Source organism: Stegostoma tigrinum, chromosome 8 (genome assembly GCF_030684315.1).
Source record: "Stegostoma tigrinum isolate sSteTig4 chromosome 8, sSteTig4.hap1, whole genome shotgun sequence".
NCBI classification, from domain to species: domain Eukaryota; kingdom Metazoa; phylum Chordata; class Chondrichthyes; order Orectolobiformes; family Stegostomatidae; genus Stegostoma; species Stegostoma tigrinum.
In genome coordinates, this window is record NC_081361.1 from 86,849,700 (window position 1) to 86,876,371 (window position 26,672).

Sequence of the window (26,672 nt, forward strand, 5' to 3'; positions counted from 1 at the left end):
GGAGTGTTTAGGCCCTAAAATTATTGAACTCAATATTGAGCCCAAAGGGCTGCAGGGTCCCCAAGCGGAAAATGTGGTGTTGTTCCTCCAGCTTGCGCTGGGCTTCACTGGAACACTGTAGCAGGCCGGAGATAGAGATATCGGCCAGGGAGCAAGGTCTTTTTTGTGTGCAGAACATAGATGTTCTGCGAAGTGGTCGCCAAGTCTATGCTTCGTTTCCCAATGTAGAGGAGACCACATTGTGGTCAGCGAATGCAGTAGACGAGATTCTGGGAAGTGCAGGTAAAGTGTCGCCTCACCTGGAATGTATGTTTGGGCCCTTGGATACTGGGGAGGGAGGTGGTAAATGGGCAGGTATTGCACCTTTGCCGGTTACAGGGGAAGGTGCCATAGGGCTGTGGGGAGGTGTTGGGAATGAAGGAAGTGTGGTCCAGAGTGTCCTGGAGGGAATGGTCCCTCCAGAAGGGAGGCAAGGGGAGGGGAGGGGAATGCATGTGTGGTGGTGGCATCTTGCTGGAGGTGGCGGAAATGGCGTCTGATGATCTTGTGGATGTGGATGCAGGTGGGATGGTAGGTGAGGATAAGGGGGACCCTATCACTGTTGTGGGAAGGAAGAGAAGGGGTGAGGGCAGAAGTGCGGGAGATGGGTCGGACCTGATTGAGGGCCCTGTTAACAATGGAGTTGGGGTATCCTCGGTTGAGGAAAAATGTGGACATTTCAGAGGATCCCTTGTCAAAGCTGGCCTCATCTGAACATATGCGATGGAGACGGAGGAACTGAGAGAATGGGATGGAGTCTTTCCAGGAAGTGGGGTGTAAGGATGTATAGTCCAGGTAGCTATGGGAGTCCATCCAACTGTCTCTCTCTCTCTTTGGGCTCTATCCTATCATTTACTCCCTAACCCACCCACCTCCCTATTTTCTGCGTATAAAGTGACGTTTTCCCAGCCACCATCAGTTCCGAGGAAGGGTCACTGGACCCGAAATGTTAACCGTTTGTTTTTTTCCTCCACAAATGCTGTCAGACCTGCAGAGCTTTTCCAGCAACTTTGTTTTTGTTCAAGAAACCTTCAACCATCAGCTTCTAATTCCTACCATCAAGCCAATTTTAAATCCAATTAGCTAGCTCTCCTTGGACCCCATGTGACCTCACCTGTGTGACTAGCCTACTGTACAGGACCTTGTAAAGATGTCTTATTGAAGCCCATGTCAACAATATCCACTGCCATACTCTCAATCATCTTGGTTAGCTCCTCAAGAAAAACCTCAAAAGGCTTGTCAGACATGACTTCCTGAGCACATGTCCATGCTGACTACCCCTAATCAGACCTTGACTTTCCAAATTAATGATTAATCATGTCCTTCAGTGTCCTCTGCAATAACTTGCCTACCAGTGATGTCAGGCTCACTGGCCTGTAATTCCCTGCCTTGTCTTTGCTACCTTCCTTAAACAATAGAATAACATTAGCCACCCTCCAGTCTTCCAAAACTTCACCAGTGGCTAAAGAAGAAGGAAAAATCTCTACAAAGGCCTCTGCAATTTCTTCCCTAGCTTCCCACAATATCAGAAGGTGGATGTGATCAGACCGGAGGATTTATCCACCCTAAAATACTTTAAGGCTGCAAACACCTCCTCCCGAGTAATATGTTTGCAGTCCAAAACATCTCCGCTTGCTTTGCTTATTTCCTTCGCATCCACGATTCTCTCCTCAGTATACAGAGGGGAAACATTCATTTTAAAAATCTCCCCCATTTCCTGTGGCTCCACATATAGACAGCCAAGCTGATCTTTAAGGAGACCTCTTCTCTCCCTTGCCACCTTTTTCCTCTTTAATATAGCTGTAGAATCTCTTGAGATTATTTGTAACGTTATCTGCCAGATCCATCTCATGCCATCTCTTTGCTCTTCTGATTTCCCTCTTAAGTATGCTCCTACACTTTTTAATAGTCATCTAGGGATTCACTTCAGCCCGATAGCTTGGCCCCAACATATGCCACTTTCTTTTTCCTGAAGACAGCTTCAATATCCCTAGTAAGCCAGGGACATCTAAACCTGCCAGATTTTCCCTTCACACTAATAGGGACATACTGTGATAACAAAGTGTGGAGCTGGATGAACACAGCAGGCCAAGCAGCATCTTAGGAGCACAAAAGCTGACGTTTTTCTGATGAAGGGTCTAGGCCCAAAACGTCAGCTTTTGTGCTCCTAAGATGCTGCTGGGCCTGCTGTGATCATCCAACTCCACACTTTTTGTTATCTTGGATTCTCTAGCATCTGTAGTTCCCATTATCTCTAGGGCCATACTGTTCCTGGACTCTTGATTTCACACTTTTAAAAGCCTCCCATTTGCCAGTCATTCCTTTTCCTTGAAACAGATTCATCCAAATCGACTTTTGCTAGATCCTACCTAATGGCCCCGATACTGGCCCTGTTCTAGTTTAGCACCTTAACCTGTGGACAGGTCCTATCTTTTTCCAGAGCTTTGTTAAAACAAAGAGTTACGGTCACTGGACCCAAAAGTGCTCTCGACATTTCAGTCACTCCTGACTTCATTTCCTAAGAGGAGGTCCAGTGTTACACCCTCCCGAGTAGGGCCCTTCAAATATTCATTTAGGAAACTTTTTTGGACACATTTGACAAATTTCACCCTGTCAGGGCCTTTCACACTCTGGGTAGGCCAGTCAATATGGGGGCAAGTAAAATCTCCAACCAACCAATACTCTTATTATTTCTACAGGTATTTGCAATCTCTCTACACATTTGCTGCTCTTGTACCTGCTGGATATTTGGTGGTCTATAATACTATCACAACAGAGTGACCATCCCCTTCTTGTTCCTAAGTTCTAACCATGTGGCCTAATTTAATGACTCCTTAAGAACACCCTCTCTGAGCAGTGCTGTTATGTTCCATCATGCTTTTAGCTTATGTATTCTGGAACAAAGCTAGTCCTGCCCTTCTCAGCCATGTTTCTGCTATGGCAATAATATCCCAGACTGCAGAGCCAATCCATGCCCTGAGCTCATGTGCCTCACCAGTTAGGCCTCATGCATTGAAGTAAATGCATTTTAAACCAGAAATTTTTTCCCTCCCTTTACTGTGTCCTGGCTCCGGATTAGGAAGCTTGCTCTTGATGGCTAATGTATTTTCCCAACTTCTTAAAGGCCCCTCTCGCAGAGACCCACCCCGCTGACAAACTAGTTTAAACCCTCCTGGATAACACGAGCATATCTCCCCGTAAGGATGTGGGCTCCCTCTGGTTCAAGTCCAACCCACCCTTCTTGCACAGGTCACCCATTCCCCAAAGGAGATCTCAATGATCCAAGAACTGAAAACTCTGCACCCCGCCAAGACCAGCTCGTCAGCCACGTATTCATCTGTCCTATCTTTCTATTTTTATCCTCCATGGAGCATGGCACTGGGCATAATCTGGAGATCACTACCCTCGAGGTCTTCCTTTTTCCACTACTTACCTAACTCTCTATACTCATTTCTCGGGACCCCATCCCTTAGTCTGCTTAAGTCACAAATGAGTGGTGTAGGAATTTTCTTTTTTAAAACTTTGATTTGTGGGAAGTGGGTACTACTGGCTGAGTCAGCATTTATTGCTTGTCCTTTAACGCCCTTGACGTGGTGGTGTGCAGACTTTTTGAATTGCTGAAGTTCAGCTATTGTAGGTGGATTTCAATGCCAGTGTGGTACCAGGTATGTAGGCCATATGTCCCAAAGACTAATCATATCGAACAGCATATTTTCAACTGTTCATAACGAGGTACTCATTGCACCCAAACAGCCACTCTTGCAAAATTTGTAACCATGTCTAACATTAGGTATGATTCTGGAAAAAGAACATATACAGAATAGAACAGCACAGCACAGGATTAGGCCCTTTAGACCACCATATTTGCACCAAACATGTCATTCTAAATTAATTCCATTTACCTGCACACGGTCCTTCCATTCTCTGCCTGCTCATGAGTTGAAGAGTACACGCAACGTGCCTTAATGACTGTCGACCAGTGGCTCTGACTTCCGTAATCATTACGTGCTTCAAAAGGCTGATCGTGGCCCACATCAATTCTAGCCTCCCAGCCTGCCTTGATCCCCTACAATTTAACTACTGATGAAACAGGTCCCATTACCCTAGCCCTTCACTCATCCCTGGAGCATCTAGACAACAAGGACACCTACATAGACTCCTACTCAGACTACAGTTTCACCTTCAACACCACAATACCCTTCATACTTGACTCAAAACTCCGAGACGAAGGTCACAGCTCCACCCCTCTGCAACTGGATTCTCAGCTTTCTGACCTACAGACCGCAGTGAAAATAAGCAACTGTGCCTCCTCCACAATAACTCTCAATACTGGAACCCCTTAGGGATGCATTCTCAGTCCAAACCGTACTCCCTGTATACCCACGGCTCTGTAGCCAAATTTCAAACGAATGCCATCTACAAGATTGCTGACAACAGCATCATGGCAGAACGATATCTAGTAGTTATGAATCAGAACACAGCAACGAGACAGAGGGCTTGGTGTTGTCATGTTAAACACACTTCTCTCAAACTTGGCAAAACAAAGAACTAATCATTGCCTTCAAGAAGAAAGGGGGGGAATAATGATTATTGGAATATGAGGTGCTGCTCCTCAAGTTTATGGGTGGTGAAATTCCTGCTCCTCTGATGCGGCCTGGCCTGCTGCGTTCCTCCAGCTCCACTGTTATCTCCGACTCCAGCATCTGCAGTTCTAATGATGATCTTGCTTTGTGTCCCCATCTACATCAACGGAGCACCAGTTGGGAGCATCAAGTTCCTACAGGTGATGATAACTGACAACCTGTCCTGAACATGTCACGTGGATGCGATGGTCAAGGAAGCACAACAATGCCTCTTCTTTCTCAAGTGCTCAGGAAATTCAGCGTGCCAATAAGTACCCTCACAAACTTTTACAGATGCACCACAGAAAGAATACTATCCAGGTTCATAATGCCTTGGTACAGCAATTGCTCTCCCCAGGTCCATAGGAAACCACAGAAGGCTGAATGCACACTCCGACCATCACGAAAGCTGACCTCCCATCCATAGATTCCATTTACATTTCTCGCTGCCGTGGAAAGGCTGCCAAAATAGTGTGTCAACTCATAGCAGGTAGACTGCAGCGATTCAAGGAGGCAGTTCACCACAACCTTCTCAAGGGGAAATAGGGACAGGCAATAAATGCTGACCAGCCAGCATCACCCACATCCCACAAAATGAACACAACAAAGAAGGCCCCTTCCATCCTAATAATGCTCTCCTATGACCTCTCCCATCAGGCAGAAGACAGAAGCACGAACACAGGCACCAACAAGTTCAATAACAGCTTCTTCCCTGCTGTTAACAGGCTGACGAATGGACTCTAACTTCAAATAATATTGATCTTGCTAATGTTGAGGTAACAGTGCAGAGCTGGAGAAACACAGCCGGCCAGGCAGCAGAGAAGCAGGAAAGTTGACGTTTTGGGTCAGCACACATCTTCAGAAACAGGGAGGGGGCGGGGAGGGAGCTCAAATATACAGAGAAGGGAGGGATGGGGCTGGGTAAGGTAGGTGGGACTGTGATAGATGAGTGCAGGTAGGGAGAGGTGGGGATTGGTTAGTGAGATAGGAGGGAGAGATGATGGACAGATTGGGTCAAGGAGGCGGGAAAGAGAAAGGGGTTTGGTCATGGAATGATGCCAGGGTGGGGAGAATTTGGAAGTCGTAAAATCCACATTTAGGCCATTGGGCTGTAGGCTCCTGAGGTGGAATATGAGGTACTGCTCCTCAAGTTTATGGGTGGCGGAAGTCCTGCTCCTCTGATGCTGCCTGGCCTGCTGCGTTCCTCCAGCTCCACTGTGTTATCTCTGACTCCAACATCTGCAGTTCTTACTATCTCTTGCTAATGTTGATCTTGCTTTGTGCACCTCCTAAGCAGTAATAACCCATGTGCCATGCTCGGTCTAAGCACTCTATGATCTGAGCATCCTTGTTTGCTATTATCTGCTTGTACTGCTCATGAACGAAGTTTTCCACTGTACTTAGGTATATGTGACTACAATAAACCAAATGTCTCTTAATCATTGATAATGGGAACTGCAGATGCTGGAGAATCCAAGATAACGAAATGTGAGGCTGGATGAACACAGCAGGCCCAGCAGCATCTCAGGAGCACAAAAGCTGACGTTTCGGGCCTCGACCCTTCAGAGGGGGGGGGATGGGGTGAAGGTTCTGGAATAAATAGGGAGAGAGGGGGAGGCTGACTGAAGATGGAGAGAAAAGAAGATAGGTGGAGAGGAGAGTATAGGTGGAGAGGGGATTGATACCATTGGGCTGCAGGGTTCCCAAACGGAATATGAGTTGCTGTTCCTACAACCTTCGGGTGGCAGCAGCAACTCATATTCCGCTTGGGGCCACCCAAAGGTTGCAGGAACAGCAACTCATATTCCGCTTGGGAACCCTGCAGCCCAATGGTATCAATGTGGACTTCACCAGCTTCAAAATCTCCCCTTCCCCCACCGCATCCCAAAACCAGCCCAGTTCGTCCCCTCCCCGCACTGCACCACACAACCAGCCCAGCTCTTCCCCCAACCCCCCAACCCACTGCATCCCAAAACCAGTCCAACCTGTCTCTGCCTCCCTAACCTGTTCTTCCTCTCACCCATCCCTTCCTCCCACCCCAAGCCGCACCTCCATCTCCTACCTACTAACCTCATCCCACCTCCTTGACCTGTCCGTCTTCCCTGGACTGACTTATCCCATCCCTACCTCCCCAGCTATACTCTCCTCTCCACCTTTTCTCTCCATCTTCGGTCCGCCTCCCCCTCTCTCCCTATTTAGTCCAGAACCCTCACCCCATTCCCCTCCCTGATGAAGGGTCTAGGCCCGAAACGTCAGCTTTTGTGCTCCTGAGATGCTGCTGGGCCTGCTGTGTTCATCCAGCCTCACATTTCGTTGTCTCTTAATCATTGCTATTGCAACTGCTTCTACCAAGCTTCCAAGCAGCACATTCCCAGCACCTGACACCCACTTAGAAAGATTTTATTCACGCATCTCCTTTAAACATAGATAAATATGTGTAGAGCTGGATGAACACAAGAGGTCAGGCAGCATCTGAAGAGGGGGAAAATTTGCATTTCGAGTCTGGACCCTTCTAACATTCCCCATCTCAAATTTATGCCCCATAGCACTTGACATTTGTACCCTCGGGGGAAAAACGGTCCAACTACCTACATAATAATAAAATGTGAGGCTGGATGAACACAGCAGCATCTCAGGAGCACAAAAGCTGACGTTTCGGGCCTAGACCCTTCATCAGAGAGGGGGATGGGGAGAGGGAACTGGAATAAATAGGGAGAGAGGGGGAGGCGGACCGAAGATGGAGAGTAAAGAAGATAGGTGGAGAGAGTGTAGGTGGGGAGGTAGGGAGGGGATAGGTCAGTCCAGGGAAGACGGACAGGTCAAGGGAGGTGAGATGAGGTTAGTAGGTAGCTGGGGGTGCGGCTTGGGGTGGGAGGAAGGGATGGGTGAGAGGAAGAACCGGTTAGGGAGGCAGAGACAGGTTGGACTGGTTTTGGGATGCAGTGGGTGGGGGGGGGGGGGGGGGAAGAGCTGGGCTGGTTGTGTGGTGCAGTGGGGGGAGGGGACGAACTGGGCTGGTTTAGGGATGCAGTAGGGGAAGGGGAGATTTTGAAACTGGTGAAGTCCACATTGATACCATATGGCTGCAGGGTTCCCAGGCGGAATATGAGTTGCATTGGGGAAACCAAGCGGAGGTTTGGGGACCACTTTGCAGAACACCTCCGCTCAGTTCGCAACAAACAACTGCACCTCCCAGTCGCAAACCATTTCCACTCCCCCTCCCATTCTCTTGATGACATGTCCATCATGGGCCTCCTGCACTGCCACAATGATGCCACCCGAAGGTTGCAGGAACAGCAACTCATATTCCGCCTGGGAACCCTGCAGCCATATGGTATCAATGTGGACTTCACCAGTTTCAAAATCTCCCCTTCCCCTACTACATCCCTAAACCAGCCCAGTTCGTCCCCTCCCCCCACTGCACCACACAACCAGCCCAGCTCTTCCCCCCCACCCACTGCATCCCAAAACCAGTCCAACCTGTCTCTGCCTCCCTAACCGGTTCTTCCTCTCACCCATCCCTTCCTCCCACCCCAAGCCGCACCCCCAGCTACCTACTAACCTCATCCCACCTCCTTGACCTGTCCGTCTTCCCTGGACTGACCTATCCCCTCCCTACCTCCCCACCTACACTCTCTCCACCTATCTTCTTTACTCTCCATCTTCGGTCCACTTCCCCCTCTCTCCCTATTTATTCCAGTTCCCTCTCCCCATCCCCCTCTCTGAAGAAGGGTCTAGGCCCGAAACGTCAGCTTTTGTGCTCCTGAGGTGCTGCTTGGCCTGCTGTGTTCATCCAGCCTCACATTTTATTATCTTGGATTCTCCAGCATCTGCAGTTCCCATTATCTCTCAACTACCTACACCCAGGTTGACAGGGCTGTTAAGGCAGCAGAGTGTTTTAGCTTTTATTAATAGAGGGATCAAGTTCCGGAACCAAGAGGTTATGCCGCAGCTGTATAAAACTATGGTGCGGCCGCACTTGGAGTATTGCGTACAGTTCTGGTCACTGCATTATAAGGAGGATGTGGAAGCTTTGGAAAGGGTGCAGAGGGGATTTACTAGGATGTTGCCTGATCTGGAGGGAAGGTCTTACGAGAAAAGGCTGAGGGACTTGAGGCTGTTTTCATTAGAGAGAAGAAGGTTGAGAGGTGACTTAATTGAAACATAAAATAATCAGAGGGTTAGATAGGGAGAGCCTTTTTCCTAGGATGGTGATGGCGAGCACGAGGGGGCATAGCTTTAAATTGAGGGGTGAAAGATATAGGACAGATGTCAGAGGTAGTTTCTTTACTCAGAGAGTAGTAGGGAATGGAACGCTTTGCCTGCAAAGGTAGTAGATTCGCCAACTTTAGGTACATTTAAGTCGTCATTGGATAAGCACATGGACGTACATGGAATAATGTAGGTTAGATGGGCTTGAGATCGGTATGACAGGTTGGCACAATATCAAGGGCCGACGGGCCTGTACTGTGCTGTTATGTTCTATGTTATATACACTATCCATGCCTCAGCCTTCAATGCTCTAGTACAAACAATCCAACTTTGTCGATTCTCTACTTGTAGCCAGTACCATCCAATCCAGGCAACATCCTGGCAAATTTCTTTTGCACCCTTTCCAAAGCCTCTACCACCTTCCTACAGCGTGGTGACTGAAACTGTGCATAATATTCCAAATTTGGCCTAATTAAAGTCAATATTGCAGCTGTAATATGAGGTGCCAACTTTTGTACCTCAATACTCTTACCAATGCTGTAATGCATGCTGCCAAGCATGCTGTACACATTCTTTATCATCTCATTCACTTGTGTTACCACTTTCAGGAAGCTATGGACTTGCACCCCAAGATCTCCTGTATCACTGCTCCTCAGGGTCTTGCCATTTACTGTATGCTTTTCCCTTGCATTTTGGGAGGTCAGATGCATCATCTCACATTCATTCAGAATAAAATCTACCATTTCTCTACCCAACTTTCTTAATCATCTACATCTTGCCGTTTGGCAATCTTTCTCACTACCCAAAACTCCACTATTATTTCGGTCATCTACAAACTTATTAATCAGACCACCTTAATTTTCATCTAAATCAAATGGATATATTGCAAACAGAGGTCCCAGCACTGATCCTTGCAGAATACCACTGGTCACAGACCTCCAGTCAGAAAAACACCCACTGTCCTTTATGATGAGGCCAATTTTACATCCAATTTACCAATTCACCATGAATCCCATGTGACTTAATCTTCTGGATCAGTTTACCATGAGATGCTTTATAATAAATGCTTTATTAAAGTCAATATAGATAAGATTCACTACCCTACTATATCAAACATTTTCATCACTTCCTCAAAAACTCAATCAAATTTGAGAGACAAGAGTTCTCCAATACAAAGCCATGCTGGCTATCACCATTAAGTCCTAATAGGTTTGACATTTGCGAAATAATCTGAAGTGTGTGAAGAATTATGCTGATGACCAACAGAAGATCAGTTGGCCAAGCAGCATCTTAGGAGCACAAAAGTTGACGTTTCAGGCCTAGGCCCTTCATCAGAAAAGGGCGATAGGGAGAGGATTCTGAAATAAATAGGGAAAAGGGGGAGGTGGACTGAAGATGGATAGAGGAGAAGATAGGTGGAGAGGACAGTATGGGTAGGGAGGGGATAAGTCAGTCTGGGGAGGACAGGCAGGTCAAGGGGGCGGGATGAGGTTCGTAGGTAGGAAATGGAGCTGTGGCTTGAGGTGGGAGGAGGGGATAGGTAAGAGCAAGAACAGGTTAGGGAGGTGGGAACGAGCTGGGCTGGTTTTGGAATGCAGTGGTGGGGAGAGGAGATTTTTAAGCTTGTAAAACCCACATTGATACCATTGGGCTGCTGGCTTCCCAAGCAGAATATGAGCTGCTGCTCCTGTAACGTACGGGTGGCATCATTATGGCACTGCAGGAGGCCCAAGATGGACATGTCGTCTAAGGAATGGGAGGGGGAGTTAAAAGGTTCGTGACTGGGGCTGCAGTTGTTTACTGCGAACTGAGCGTAGATGTTCTGCAGAGCGGTCCTCAAGCCTCCGCTTGGTTTCCCCAATGTAGAGGTAGCCACACCGTGTACAGCGGATGCAGAATACCACATTGGCAGATTTCTCCCACTTCCTACAGACTAAGGTGGTGGCCATGGGTACCCCGCATGGGCTCAAGCTATGCATGCCTCTTTGTAGGTTGTGGAACAGTCCCTCTTCTGCACCTACACAGGCCCTAAACCCCATCTCTTCCTCCGTTACATTGATGACTATCGGTGCCATCTCATGCTCCCAAGAGGAGCTCAAACAGTTCATCCATTTCACCAACACATTCCACCCCAACCTCAAGTTCACCTGGACCATCTCCAACACATCCCTTACCTTCCTATCTCCATCTCCAGCAACTATCCATAAACCGATGTCCATTTCAAGCCCACCGGCTCCCATAGCTACCTAGAATACACCTCCTCCCACCCACCCTCCTGCAAAGATTCCATCCCCTATTCCCAATGCCTTCGCCTCTGCCACATCTGCTCCCAGGATGAGGCATTCCACTCCTGCACATCCCAGATATCCTCGTTCTTCAAGGGCCGCAACATCCCCCCCCACCCCGCAGTGGTTGAGAAAGCCCTCGAGCGTGTCTCTCGCACCTCATCCCTCACACCCCGCCTGCGCAATAACTGCCAAAAGAGAATCCCCCTTGTCCTCACGTACCACCCTACCAACCTCTGGATACAACGCATAATCCTCCAACACTTCCACCATCTACAGTCCGACGCCAGGACTGAAGACATTTTTCCCACCCCACCCTTATCTGCCTTCCGGAGAGACCACTCTCTCCGCGACTCCCTTGTTCGCTCCACACTCCCCTCCAACCCCATCATTCCCGACACTTTCCCCTGCAACTGCAAGAAGTGCTACACCTACCCAAACTCCACCTCCTGCACCCCCATCCCAGGCCCCAGGATGACTTTCCACATCAAGCAGATGTTCACCTGCACATCCACCAATGTGGTACACTGCATCCGCTGTACACGGTGTGGCTTCCTCTACAGTGGGGAAACCAAGCGGAGGCTTGGGGATCCGCTTTGCAGAACACCTACACTCTGTTCACAGTAAACAACTGGACCTCCCAGTCGCGACCCATTTCCACTCCCCCTCCCATTCCTTAGACAACACGTCTATACTGGGCCTCCTGCAGTGCCATAATGATGCCACCCCAATGTTGCAGGAACAGCAACTCATATTCCGCTTGGGAACCCTGCAGCCCAATGTTATCAATGTGGATTTCACAGGCTTCAAAATCTCCCCTCCCCACCACTGCATCCCGAAACCAGCCCAGCTCATCCCCGCCTCCCTAACCTGTTCTTCCTCTCACCTACCCCTCCTCCCACCTCAAGCCACACCACCATTTCCTACCTACTAACCTCATCCTGCCCCTTGACCTGTCCGTGCTCCCTGGACTGACCTATCCCCTTCCCACCTCCCCACCCATACTTCCTCTTCAGCTCTCTTCTCCTCTCTCCCTAATTTTTTTCAGAATCCTCTCCCATCCCCCTTTTCTGATGAAGGGTCTAGGCCCAAAAGTCAGCTTTTGTGCTCCTAAGATGCTGCTTGGCCTGCTATGTTCATCCAGCCCCACACTTTGTTATCTTGGATTCTCCAGCATCTGCAGTTCCCACTATCTTTTATTGAAGATCAGTTGGGCCTGCTGTGTGGCAGACCTGCCTGTACTGGAAGCTACATATACTAAAACACAGGACCCTGGACTTTACAGGCAAGAAAAATAGCTTGGCAGGAGGATGGGAACAAAGCAAGCGTGAATTGACTGAGAGGGAACTGTGGTTGTGAAACAAAGTGGGTCTGTTGGACTGAACTGCATCTGTTTCAATGCGGGACATTTAACAGGTAAGGCAGATGAACTTAGAGCTTGGATCAGTACTTGTAATTGTGATGTTGCTGCTATTACACAGACTTGGTTAAGGGAGGGGCCAGGATTGGCAGCTTAATGTTCCAGGTGGGATAGAAGAGGATGTAAAATGGGTTGGGGAGTTGTTAAGGAGAATATCACAGCTGTACTGCGGAAGGACACCTCAGACAGCTCATGCAGCATGGCAACATGGGAGAACTCAGGAACAGGAAGGGTGCAATCACAATGTTTGGGGTTTACTTATAGACTTCCCAACAGCCAGAAGATACCACAGTTAGGTAGGGAGATTTTGGCAAGATGTAAGAGTAACAGGTTGGCTGTTGAGTGATTTTAACTTCCCATACATTGACTGGACTCATTTAGTGCATGGGGCTCGGACGGAGCAGAGACTGTAAGGAGCATCCAAGAGGGCTTCTTGAAACTTTAAGTAGATTGTCCAATTAGGAAAGGGGCCGTACTGGACCTAGCAGTGGGGGAATAAGCCTGGCCAGGTGGTCGACGTCTAAGTAGGAGAGCAGCTCGGGAAAAGCGAAAGCAATTCAGTAAGCTTTAAAAAGGTACTGATGGACAAAAATAGGTGGTGTAGTTGTCAGGTGAAGGTACTGAATTGGGGGAAGGCTAATTACAACATTGGGCAGGAACTGAAGAATGTAGATTGGAGAGATGTTTGAGGGCAAATCAACATATGGTGCGAGGGAGGCTTTCAAGTGGAAGTTGCTGGGAGCTCAGGACTGGCACCTGTTCCTGTAGGGATGAAGGATAAATATGGCAAGTTTAGGGACTCTTGGATAATGAGAGATATTGCGAGCCTAATCAAAAACAAAAAGGAAGCATTTATCAAGGCTAGGAGGCTGGAAACACACAAAGCAAGGGTGGAGTACAAGGGAAGTCGAAAGAAACTTAAGCAAAGAGTCAGGAGGACTAAAAGGGGTCTTGAAAAGTCACTGACCAACAGGACTAAGGAAAATCCCAAGGCTTTTTACATATGTATAAAGAGCAAGAGGGTAGCCAGAGGGTTGGCCCACTCAAGGACAGGGAAGAAAATTTATATACAGAGCCAGGAGGGACTGGGTGAGGTATTAAATGAGTACTTTGCGTCAGTATTCACCGTAGACAAGGATTTGGTGGTTGAGGAGTCTAGGGAAGGGTGTGTAGATAGTTTATGTCATGTTGAGGTCAAAAGGGATATGGTATTGGGGGTCTTTGAAAACATCAAGGTAGACAAGTCCGGAGGGCCTGATGGTATATACCCCAGAATACTGAGAGAGGCAAGGGAGGAAATTGCTGGGGCTTTGAGGGAAATCTTTGTATCCTCACTGGCTACGGGGGAGGTCCCAGAGGATTAGAGAATAGCTAATATGTTGTTCCTTTGTTTAAGAAAGGTGGCAAGGATAATCCAGCTAACTACAGGCTGTTGAGCCTTACGTCGGTGGTAGGGAAATTACTGGAGAGGATGCATCAAGGCAGGATTAACTCCCAACTTGACATCAGTGAATGTGTTAGCGAGAGGCAACATGGTTTTGTTGGTCATGTCTCATTAACTTGGTTGAGTTTTTTGATGAAGTGACGAAGATGATTGATGAGGGTACAGCAGTGGATATTTTCTACGTGGACTTCAGTAAGGCCTTTGACAAGGGCCCTTATCGCAGACTGATACAGAAGGTAGTCACAGGGTCAGAGGTGCAACATGGATTAAAAAAACTGGCTCAGTCATGGAAGACAGTGTAGCAGTGGAAGGGTGCGTTTCTGAATGGACAGCTGTGACTAGTGGCATTCCTCGGGGATCAGTGTGGGACCTTTGCTATTTGTAATATATATATAAATGATTTGGAGGAGAATGAAATTGGCTTTGACCAAAGAATGCAAAATCGGAACTGGTATAGTTCATGGAATCCATGGGTTTCCAATGCCGGAGACTGGGTGTAGACTTGAAATAAAAAAGTCAAATGTTAAGTGGTCACAGGTACAGATACAAATCCTGGCAACTGCAGAATGGCTGGGGCTTCAAATAAGGATATGCTACAGTAACTCACCAATGACAGCCTCTGCTTTTCGAGGAAAGCCAATACATGCCTCAACAACTAAGAAATCACAGAAAAAGGAAATTTTCTCAACTCATGATATGAATGATCAGGATCCAATTTTGGAACAACATGCCTTAATAGAATGGAGTACCAACAGTCAAATATACAGTTTTGTAATTATATGATCTCCTAGTTAGTGTACACATCTGGCCATGAGGAAAAACAAACTAAGCAATTTGAGAAATTAGTGGCATTAAGACAGAATAATTTTTTAACTGAAATCTTATTTTTAAATAAGTTTTTTCGTTTTAGAAATTCTTTGTAAACCTGATATTGAAGCTGAGCAAGGCGATCCTTCTGTTCTTTTCTTAAGCTGTCGGAGCTACTTTCAGCAGAGAAACTGTCACTATCTTCACCTGATGATTCAATGAAATGAGTTGTAGATTGTGCCGATGATGCAGCTTTAACAGGCTCAGATATTTGTGCAAATAGCGTCTCAAAAACATCCTGTTTTAACAAAGTGGATACAGATTAACTGGAGAACTAGTTTAAAAATGGGTTTCTTCTAAAGCATTGCTTTTCTCTCTGAAGCTTTAATGACATATATGCTATGTAAGTGACAAAGATAACAGTTTGAATAAAACTAAGGTTTTGCACCCAAACCTCCCTCTCATGCTGCTGCACTTAATTACATGACCTCAATTGAGTAGAACAGTGCATAGAAATAATTGTATTGGGATAACAATATCATTTAAAACTGCAAATGCCATTCCAAACATCAACAAAAATTTGTGTATTAGCTCAAACGTGACAATTTGATAATTCAAGCTAGTGCAGCAGCTTTAAGTACAGTAGGATTCAGGATTTATAAGTCAAATACTTTTCTTTTGATGCTAACAATGAAATTTTATTGTCATCAGTTGCTCTCCCTTTGAGTCACATCCATTCAACCAAATCCTGCATTAAGATCACAGTTGTACGGAGTGGGAGATGGAAGAGCCACAAAGGTCTGTAAAATTAAAACTGCTCCATGGCAATATTCAATAAACAGAATATGAAGATGAATGGTGACTCAAAACATAGTGACTCAGGCATGTTACTGGTTAACTGTCAATCTTCTACATACAGTGTCACTTTACAGGTGTGACAGATACTGCAGGCAACAATTATACCATGTAGGAGGTAAGATTTTGCGAAGCATTTTTCTAGGTAATTCAGCAAAACAATTAAACTATTGGTTATGAATGTTCGTCACATTGTGGATCATAATGCCAGATCACCTACAAATTCAACTTTTTATTACAGTTTGTTTTTAAAAGTGATGACATATAGCCAAAATAAAACCCTGAAAGTTCTGCGTAATTTAGTTTAGTGACTGACTGACTGGGGGGCCCCGTGTATATTATCCCAGCCACAATACAGACCACAAAACATTATGCCTGATGGGTGTTAAAGGAGCTTTAACGAAAAGGAATTAGTCTGCAACGCACACTCCCTTTAAACTACAGTCAATCATGAATTAACTCGGACAATGAAAATACTGGGAGAAAAAAAAGAGAGCAGTCTGGTTGACAGAAAGGAAGAAGGTCTCACTTTCTCTTTGCTTAAAGTCAGATTGCAAACAAAATCTTAGCTACAAAAGGATTCGGCCTATTAGGTGGCCTGCAAATCTAAGAACCTCAAAATCAATTGCTTGGCTAGCAACATCATGGCTGTCTTTCATATAGCTCTGATTTAGTTATGTACCTTGATGCAATTTTTTTTAAGACTCCCCTTATCTCTGATCTTTATGTACTGAATGGATTCCTTTTGTGTTTAATAATTAATAAATTCTTACATTAACCTGAGAAAGCCTGGCTCAGGCAGCACCTATGAAAATGTGCATTTCATCTTTATGGCTGGTCACTTCTGGGGGTTGGGGAGGGGGGAGGAGGGGTGGGGAAACATATGGATACATGAAGATGGGAGCCAGTTCATCCTTTTTCACTTGGGAGTTGTGCAATTTGGCGTATTCCATCTAGAGGGCATAATAACAAAAACAAAAGTTGCTGGAAAAGCTCAGCAAGTTTGGCAGCATCTGTGGAGGAGAAAACAGAATTAACATTTCAGGTCCAGTGACCCCTTCCTCATGTTCCTGATTTACAGCACCCGCAGTTCTTTTGGTTTTTATGGGGCCATAATAAATTGGGTGACGTCACTCAGGGATCAGTCATAACAATATTAATTTTTCATGAGTGGATATAACATTCTCTTACCTGAAGCTTTCTACCCATAGTTACGACTTCATGGTCAGGTGGATTATACTTGTAACAGTTCAAAAACATTAACCTCACATCTGCAGCAAACTCCTGGCTATTTTTGTATTCTTGGTTGTTCATTTTTCTCTTGAAAGAGAAGTTGAAACAAAACTTGTTAGAACATCAAGTATATCAAACTTTGCTCGTTGATTTCAGTGCAGAAAAACTGCCTGGATTTCCTCTCCTGAAAAAAGGATTTGATATTCATTAAGAACTTTACTTAAAAGTTTAAAATATGATCTAAAAAAAATAAACTCCACAATAGTCAAATATATATCACAAACCATGGCTGTGATTCCTTGCATTAGTTGATCTTAATTTAATTTTAGTAACAATGCTAATCATTAATACTGGTTGAAGACACTCAAGGCCAGAAACAAGCTTACAACATGGTAAATGCTAGAAATATAAGTGCAGTAACAGTGCATTTAAAAAATGTTTTAATTTTATTATGCACAAGGTCCAACAAACCACATCAAACATGACAACACTATAACGGAGTTGCACGCATCATGCCAAAAGCTAACCACTTAGATGTTTTCATTACTGCATTTCGAAATCAAGCTATAATCTGACTCCAGATTGTACTGGGACTGCTAGGTTCCTATGATGTCCCTTCTTTTACAGCCTTAACTCAAAGATTCACACCTTGATGCTTAATTGTGTTGAACATTGCCTAGTGTGGCTTGAGAAACTAATTCTTGCAGGTCAGTGTGTTGTATTTGCTACAGAAAACAATAGTCTGAAAAGACACAAAATTCATGGGCCTGTTTACTCAATTTCTCTTCTCACCAATTCATCTTTGTTTTGGTGGACAGTAGATGAGCTTGTAGACAAACAATCAGCATGCAGAGATAGTAGGAACTGCAGATGTTGGAGAATCTGGGATAACAAGGTGTAGAACTGGATGAACACAGCAGGCCAAGCAGCAGGAAGGCTGATGTTTCGGGCCTAGACCCTTCTGTCAGCATCAGTTCAGGGCATAAACCTTCACTTTAAAGTACATCTTATAGAACAAATAATTCTTTTTATGAAGAAAACAAAAGGAAAATTTAAAACTAAACAAAAGAACTGTAGATGCTGTAAATCTGAAAAACAAATTGCTGGAAAATGTCAGCAGGTCTGACAGTGTCTGTGGACAGAAAGCAGAGTTAACATTTCAGGTCCAGTGACCCTTCTTCAGAAACCTGAAGAAATTTCAGAAAATAAAAGTTCTCGTTTTAGGTGGATTCTGTATCCAACAACAGGTATTCATGCCAACTACATTACACATTTATGCAGTCATTTTTCTTTACAGGAGGGCTACACAATTACCAGTATCAACATTAGTCTGGTCTACATCAGTTAATTTCCACCAGCAACAGGAACCCATCATGACACACGGTCAGTTTGTTGTACAGAAGAAGATCAACAGGTATATATCCATAATCCATCTGTCTAACATGGCTCAGTGTTTCATCTGGATGGAATTAGTATACTCCCGTACTTCTGAATTAATCATCTTGCCCCGCCAAGAAACCTCAAGGATAGGGCTCAGAAAATGGCAATGAAAAACATTCAACTTTTTCTCCTGCTTAACGTGTCACTTAGATCTTATGCAACAGTGTTTCTAGCATCAAATGATACAAAGTTGGTATTTGTGGAGCTGTCCATTATCTTCAGTATCACTAGGCTTTAACATTTTCCTTCCAATATTCATCAGAATCAGGAATACAAATGATTGGTCTTAAGAAGTAATGACAATTTTGTGAGACAACAAAGGACAAAACGTTCTGAAGATTGATTTAATACAGCGTAATACATTAACAAAAATTATGAGGGCCTAAACAGCAAGATTTAGTTCAAAACATCAAGAGATAAATAAAGGGTGAGCCCTGCTGACTTATTCCCCCTCTCTAACTGCCTAGAGATGGGGGAAGTAAGCTGTCTTCTTGAACCTCTGCGGTTTTTTGGGGACGTAGGGGCATGTTCAGTACAAGTACAAAAGAACTTCACGATTTTGGCGCGGTTAGTGATGTAATGGCAATTTACTTCCATGTTAGGATGGTGTATGGTTTTGAGGGGTACCTGCAGACGGCACTGTTTCTATGTAACAGCTGCTTTGTCCTTCTAGGGAGACTTCATAGGTTTGGGAGTTACAAGCAGCCTTGGTGAGTTACTGCAGTGCATCTTGTAGACAGAATATACAGGTGACTGTGCAATGGTGAAGGGAATCAAGGTTGAAAATGTCAGATATGGTGCCAATCAAGCAGGTCATTTGGATGGTGTCAAGCATCTTCAAATCTTGTTGGAGTTACACTCATCCAGGCAAGGAATCACAGTTACTTGCTGCGGGATTCCTAGTGTTTGACCTGCTCTTATGTATATCATATTCACATGGCCGGTCAATCATAACCCCAAGTGTTGACAGCGGGAATTTCAGCAATGGTAATGCCATTGAACAATCAAAGAATGAAGATTAAAACCTCTTATCAGAATATAGTATTTGTACTACACAGTTATTAAGTAATGACTATTTATTACTTGTCAGCCAAAGCCCAAAACGTTGCTCAAATTTTCCTGCATACGTATACATACTGCAGCAGTATCTGAAGCGCCATTTACCATTTTTCAATTATCCCCATTTCTAACATTATGGATAGCAGGAAGGTTATTTATGGAACAGCCAGAAGTGGTTAAGGCCAAGGTAATATCTTGAGGAACTCCAGCAGTGATGTCCAGGAACTGAAATGATTAACCAACAACCACAACCACCTGTTGTGCTGCATCGCTCTCTCCAACCAGTGGTAAGTTTTCTCCAATTCCTACTGACACTAATTTTGCAGGGGCTTTTTAAACGCCTACTATGTTGACTGCGGATTTAATGCAAGGGCAGTCACTTATCTCTCATTTAACGTGAGCTCTTTTGTCCATTTTTGCATCAAGGCTGTTATGAGATTAGGAACCAAGCTCTAGCAGAATCCAAACGTTGCATTAGTGACAGAATATAGCAGTGTCCCATGCCCTCAGCTACTTATTGATATCACATGGAATGAATATAATTGGCAAAGACTGGCATCTATGATGTTGGTACTCTGGAAGACGTAGAGATGGATCTCAACTTAGCACTTTTGGCTGCAGATGATGCAAGTGCCTCCAACTTGTCTTTTGCTCTCATATATTGGGCTACACTTTCATCAAGGATATGGATTTTTGTGGAGCCTCCACCTCCTGTTAACTATGTATTTGTCCACCACCAATCACAATATGGCAGAGCTGAAGAGGGTATATCTGATTGACAGGGCTAAGAACCTCTCAACCAATCTATTGACCCCTGCTTCCACTGTATGACGTGGAAATATAGCCTTGTGCTGTAGGCTCACCAGGTTGAAATCTCATGTTTAGAGATGCCCGGTGTTGCTGTTGACGATGCTGACATGCCTTCCTGCACTTTTCATTGAACAAGATCATCTGGCTGATGGGAATGGAGGAGTACAGAATATGCCAGGCCCAGAAATTACAGACTGCTGTTGAATACAACTCTGCTGATCACTCTCAGCACATTTTAGATGCCAGCATGAAATTGCCAGATCTGTTTGAAGTCACATTTAGTATGGTTGTTGTTTTGCACAACTTGTGGCAACCCGAGGTGAAAGAGTGAGCCGGAAATTAAGTCCTACTATTCTATTAGTAATTGCAAGCATGAAATATGACTGTTTTAAACTCTGGGATTGTTAATGCCTGACCATGAGCACTAAGATGAAAGAAATTGTCACCAGTTTTAAACAATGGGTAAAAGAAATTTTTTATTATAACGAATGCATTCTCTAACATATGACAGAAACAGATTACTAATGCAGACAAACTATACCCCCTTTAAATCTAAACATTCATTCGTGGATAAAATGTAGTATTTTTAAGAATGTTGTGGTAGAAAACAGAAAAATATCACCAAGACCACGAATCAAAGTTAACGTCAACAGAATGAGATGGCTTTCCCCAATTTTCATTGTGGTTTTTGTTGATGACATTGCTTTGTCATTGCAATCCTCAATTCAATAGCTTGTCTTGGCTCGAGCTAGAGTGTTATTTCAATTAAAAAGGAACTGCAATATTTCACTTGCTGAAGGCTTTCTGTAAGTCTGGTGATAAAGTGCCATTTAAGCAAACCCAAGACCCATGGCTAAGCTAACAAAGTGTGGAGCTGGAGGGACACAGCAGGCTAGGCAGCAGAGGAACAGCAAAGCTGACATTTCAGGTTGGGACCCTTCTTTCATAGACACCCTACACCAATGGATCTCAAGTGTATCATAACCTAGCTTCCAGTAAAGTTATATGTCCTTGCGTATCCATTAAATGATCACACAGTTCCACTTTCCTTTGAGTTGTGAAGAAAAATCCAAAACTTTCATTTTTTGGTTTTTATTTCCCAATGTAGTCTAAAGGCATCTTTGAAGTGATGATGGGATTTTGTCTCTGAAGGACTACAGCGATCACTACTACTGATCATGGCAGGTACATCTATGACATGTAGATGGTGAGGATGTGATCAAGTAAATTTTTCCTTCTTGCTTCCCTCACCACTTACTGCAAACCCAGTCCAGTGGCTCTGTTCTTCAAGGATAGTAATTTCAAACTTAAATTTTCCTCTTTCACGCCTATAAAACTAATGTACTGGACACTGTACATTCTTAAACCATTGTTACAATGCTCTTAACATCAAGAACTGACATAAAAAACAAGTAATTCAGTTATGAACTGATCCATCATTTATGAATCAGGACCTTGACGCAGATACAATTTTACTTCAGAGATAGAACTTTGCTTTAATACAATGAAATACTTCAGATTTACCACTAGTTTCAGAATATAACTCATTCGAGGGAAACATTGGTGGTGGTGGGGGTTTTGTGAATTCTAGTGACAAGATTATGCTGCAAATGTCCTGAAGACTCTTCCCACCAGCCCATGAGATACAGATATCATTAATGAGTCCAGTATTTTTCTACATCCCTAACTGCACTTGAACTGAGTGGCTTGCTAGACCTTTAGGGCCTCAAAATCAACTAACACTGTGGCTCTCACGTCACATCGGGGCCAGACCAGTAAGTATTACTACTTTCTTTTGCTAAAAGAAATTAAGTCACCAGATGAGTACCAATTTTGTGGTCACCAATACTGACTAACCTGTAATTCCCATTTTACTGATTAAATTCCACCAGCTACCTTGGTGAGATTTGAACACATATGCCCTGGGTATTAGCTTGGCGCACTGGATTACTACTCCAGTGACATTACAACACCAAAACCCCTAAACGGTTGGAATAATCAACGGCTCCCCGGAGAACCATTTGAGTGTTTAACACCAGTTTTAAATTAGCAATGAAAACAAACTCTTCATTGTGTCAACACCATCCAGGACCAAACAGCTTGCTTCATTGGCATCACATTCCTCTGGGGGAGGGAGTGAACAGTACACACTACTATCTACAAGATGTTACGCAGAAATTTATTAAGGCTTCTCAGACCTCATTTTCAAACCTTATTCATCCATCATCTCTGACAAGGGCAGCAGATACATGGAAACAATTTCACTTGAAAGTTCCCTTCCAAGGTGCACGCAATCATCACTTGCAAATATATCACTGTTCCTTCAGTGTTGCTGAATTTTGGAAGTCCCTCCACAATAGCATTACATATTTGGCGTAGACCTACCTGCACCAAAAGAACTGCCGTGGTTCAAGAAGGCAGCTCTCCACCATCTTTAGATGGGCAACTAGGAATGGCTGATAAATGTTGGCTAGCTGGTAATGCCCAAATCCTGAAATGACTAAAGAAGATTGAGAGTTGTGGTACCATAAGTTTTTACAAACTGGAAAAAGTCAGAACGTTCCAAACTATGCATGACATGTAGTCAGAAAACAGAGTTAACATCTTGAGTCCAATGATCCTTCCGCAGAACTTTAAAGAATTCCAATTGTGAAGAAGGGTCACTGGACTTGAAACATTAATGGGTTCTTCTTCAGATGTTGCCAGACCTGCTCTGGTCCTCCAGCAATGTTTTTGTTTGCTTCACAGCTCCAGCATCCACAGATCTTTGTACAGTTTTTCTTCGGATTTACACGATCCTTTTCACTCAGAATTTTCCCACCTATGTTTTACTGCACAATCCCTGGTCCAGTCCAGCTTCTTTCAGGTTCCCTTTGCTACACAATGCCATTATCATTGTATTAATGGCATCCTTTTCACAAATCTACCAAATGCAAGTTTAGCGCTTATAAAACAAGCAATGTAATGACTCCACAGCCCCCTAAAGGCTCAGATTATGATGACTATTAATGCACCAACCTACTTTAGTGCAAAGCTGACAATGAAATGCAAGACAGTTTCAAAATTTGAAAGCGTTTAACTCTGCTATACAGGATCAAAAGAACATATCCAAATGTGGTTTATGGAAATTGACTACCTCATTAAACAGATGATAGGCACTTTATTCAGCATTGGAAGGTCTGGAGAGTGACAGAGATTAAATTAACTTACTTTCACAGCACTAAGGTCCATGGGATGTTTAATAATATCATGATAATCATGAAGTCCCAATGCTTCAGCATCCACCGGTTCATAGAAAGGCCACGCATATGCTGCATGCTTCTTTGCAAACATTTCTTTGAGAATATTATTGCAAAATTGCAAATGTGTTGTCAACTTTTCTTTTTTCCTAGCTGGATGCTGTTGAGAATCTGGTAGATCTTTTGTGGGCGGCTTACTTGACTGACTGACTTCACTCAGGGTGCAGATTTTTGTGGGCTTGTAATCCGAGTGTACTGGCGAGGACGTACTACTCATTGTGAAAATTGAAGTAGAGGGTGTAGTAGTGTCTGCCTTCCTTTTAATACCTTTCTTTGCCTTAAAAGGAAAAATGAATACATTAAAGACAGCCAGTTCAAAGTTGAAACACGTGAACAGGAGAGATCAAGCCTTTTCCCCAAAGTTCAATCGCATCTATTCAAACTCTATTCACAGTATTTCAATATTTTCTTCATTATAACACTTCCAATGATCTCTTCAAACACACACCGATATGCACTTGGCAGGCAAATGTATTTGCTGAAACCTAGTGCCTGGTTTAATTCTCAACATTCAAGTAGCCTCATCTAAATGATTAGATCTGGATTGTGCTTCCACTTAAAACAATTCAGGATTGTTCCTTCAGATTTTAAAGAGTTTTCAGTGTAGCCAACAAGAGGTTGAGTTGAGTAGACATTTGGTACAAGACTTCATCTGAGGAAGGTGGAGTTCAGCACACTGATTTGGAGGAGTTACAAGCCTCATCTACCTAAATTGCATTCTAACACTCATCATCAAGACTGCTTAAGTATTTTGGCCAACAGCATTAAACTTGACACGTTTCCCTAACAGTGGCCAGAGGAGTAAAGAAATAGTTTCTTTATTCATTAATGGGATGAGGGTGTCGCTGGCTGGGCAGCATTTATTGCTCATCCCTAATTACCCAGAAGGCAGTTAAGAGTCAAGCACAATGCTGTGGGTCTGGAATCACATGTAGACCAGACCAGGTAAAGATGGCTGTTTTCTTCCCTACAGGGTATTAGCGAATCAGATGGGTTTTTCCTGACAAACAATGGATTCATAGCCATCGTTAAATTCTTAATTCCAGATATTTACTGAATTCAACTTCCAGCATGGCAGGATTCAAACCTGGGTACCCAGAATGTTATCTGGGTTTCTGGATTAACAGTCCAGTGATAATACCACCAGGCCATTGCTTAGCATTTGAGCTTTACTTCAAAAGGCAGACTCTCTTTTCCTAGTTGCTGGAGGTTTGAAGAGAGATTTTGAAATTTTCTGGAACACTTTGCCAAGCTTAACACTACTTACTCTGAAATTCAGTGAGAACTTTGACTAATCAAAAAAAAACAGAAGTGTTGTGTTGACCACCTCATAGGACTCATCAAGAGAAAGGCTGCCCAAGCAGGTCCCTTTCCTCAAATTGGTTGCGTCTTCATTCATGAGACATGGATCATCACTGGCCAAACTAGCATTCATTAGTTATCTCCAACTCCCATGGAAATGGTAATGTTAAATTGCCTTCTTCAACCACAATAATCCATGGGGTGTTGTGATGTGATGAAGACAGTTACAGGATTTTGACAGTGAAGGAGCAGGTATAGTTCCAAATCAGGATGGCATGCAGCGTGGTGGGGAACTTGGTGGTGATGCCTATATGCATCAGCTGCCCTTGTCCTTCCAGAAGGCAGGGGTTGTGGATTTGGCGGATGCTATTAAAGGAGCTTTGAGTGTTACTGCAATGCATCTTGTAGCCAACACACAATGGTGCCAGTGTGTTGGTGGTGAAGGAAGCAAATGGAAATTGACTCATATAGATTGCTGTCCTAGACAGTGTCAAGCTTAAGTGCTGTTGGATCTGCACTCACCTAGGGGAAAAACAAAAAAAAACACCCCTGGCTTGGGCCATGGTGAACAGACAAGAGTACAAAAGTGATTACTCACTACAAAATGCCTAGCCTTGGCCCTGCTGTTGTAACCACATCAGCTACATGCTCTGGCCAGTTCAATTTCTGGTGAATAGGAACTGCAGGATGTTGATAATGGAAGTTTCAATGATGGTAGTGCCATTAAATGTCAAGGGGTGATAAATTCTCTTTTGCTGGAGATCATCATTGCCTGGCAATTCTGTGGCAAAAAATGTTGCTTGCCACCTAGCAACCCAAGCCAGAGTTAAGGACACAAACTCAATGAGGAGATGCAAGTGACGCCGAACACTGCATGATCAGTGAACTCCCAATTTGACCTTATGATGGAGGAATGCTTTTCATGAAGGGGAAGATCAACCTTCTGGCTAAGGCGTTACACAAATGTTGGCAAGCTCCATTCATGCCAACTGGTGTGCTGGCAATTAGCTTCTGCTTTCAGAAGCTATTGCTGTGCACAGACCTTGGGAGGTCTACATAATGTTTCTTCAGAGAACTTTGAGCAGGTGGTGTTGGACTGAGGTGGACAAAGTCAGAAGTCACACAACACCAGGTCATAGTCCAACAGGTTTATCTGAAAGCCACTTCACCTGACAAAAGAGTGATGGCCCAAAAGCTTGTGGTATAGCTCTTTTGTCCATGTTTGGCGCATGTGTAATGAGAACAGGTGCCAAAAGGCCTGGGAACCCAAACTGAGCATGCTATTCCTTTGCAAATGTCATTTGACAGTGCTGAAAACCCCTTCAATCACTTTGGTGATGACCCAGAGCAGGCTGATTTGGCATTAGATTTGTTCTGCTTTTTGCACACAGTACATACCTGGGCAATTTTCCACATTACCAGAGTGGAACCATGGAGGCGTCAGAGCCCAGTGCAGTTCCCAGCAGCAGCAATGACATCTGTGTTGAGGTCCAGCAAGGACTCAGTGGCAAGGGCATCAGGGGAAGGCAAGATAGTGTCAAAGAGGGGCAACTTCTGTTCCAGTGGCAGTGGTGTCAAGAAGGGGGCTTGTGCCCAGCCACCAGGCCCACGGCAGAGCACTTAATGAGGGCTGTAAAATTAAGCACTTTATTTTTCTGCCTTCATATTCTAAGTTTTGGTTTATTTTTGTGTTTTAAGATGGTGCCAGAGTGGTGACATTATACAACACTTCCACAGTATTTTGTAACAAATAAAATCAATCAAATCATAAGTCAGTGCTGTAGCTGTACTGGAAAAATTTATCCTCATTAAGGTCTGAAAATTAGTATGTCCCAAAAGCTGAAC

General features: G+C 44.3%; 1 protein-coding gene across 1 annotated transcript in view; it reads right to left on the reverse strand.

Annotated features, from left to right (window-relative positions):
• LOC125456667 (bromodomain-containing protein 3-like) overlaps positions 1-26,672 on the reverse strand; it is a 143,158-nt gene that overhangs the window by 49,870 nt on the left and 66,616 nt on the right. The window contains exons 10-12 of the mRNA XM_059648083.1: positions 23,437-23,802; positions 16,876-17,004; positions 14,948-15,127 (exon numbers count right to left, since the gene is read on the reverse strand). Of these exons, the coding sequence (XP_059504066.1) occupies positions 14,948-15,127; positions 16,876-17,004; positions 23,437-23,802 (675 nt within the window). The remainder of the gene's footprint in view (positions 1-14,947; positions 15,128-16,875; positions 17,005-23,436; positions 23,803-26,672) is intronic.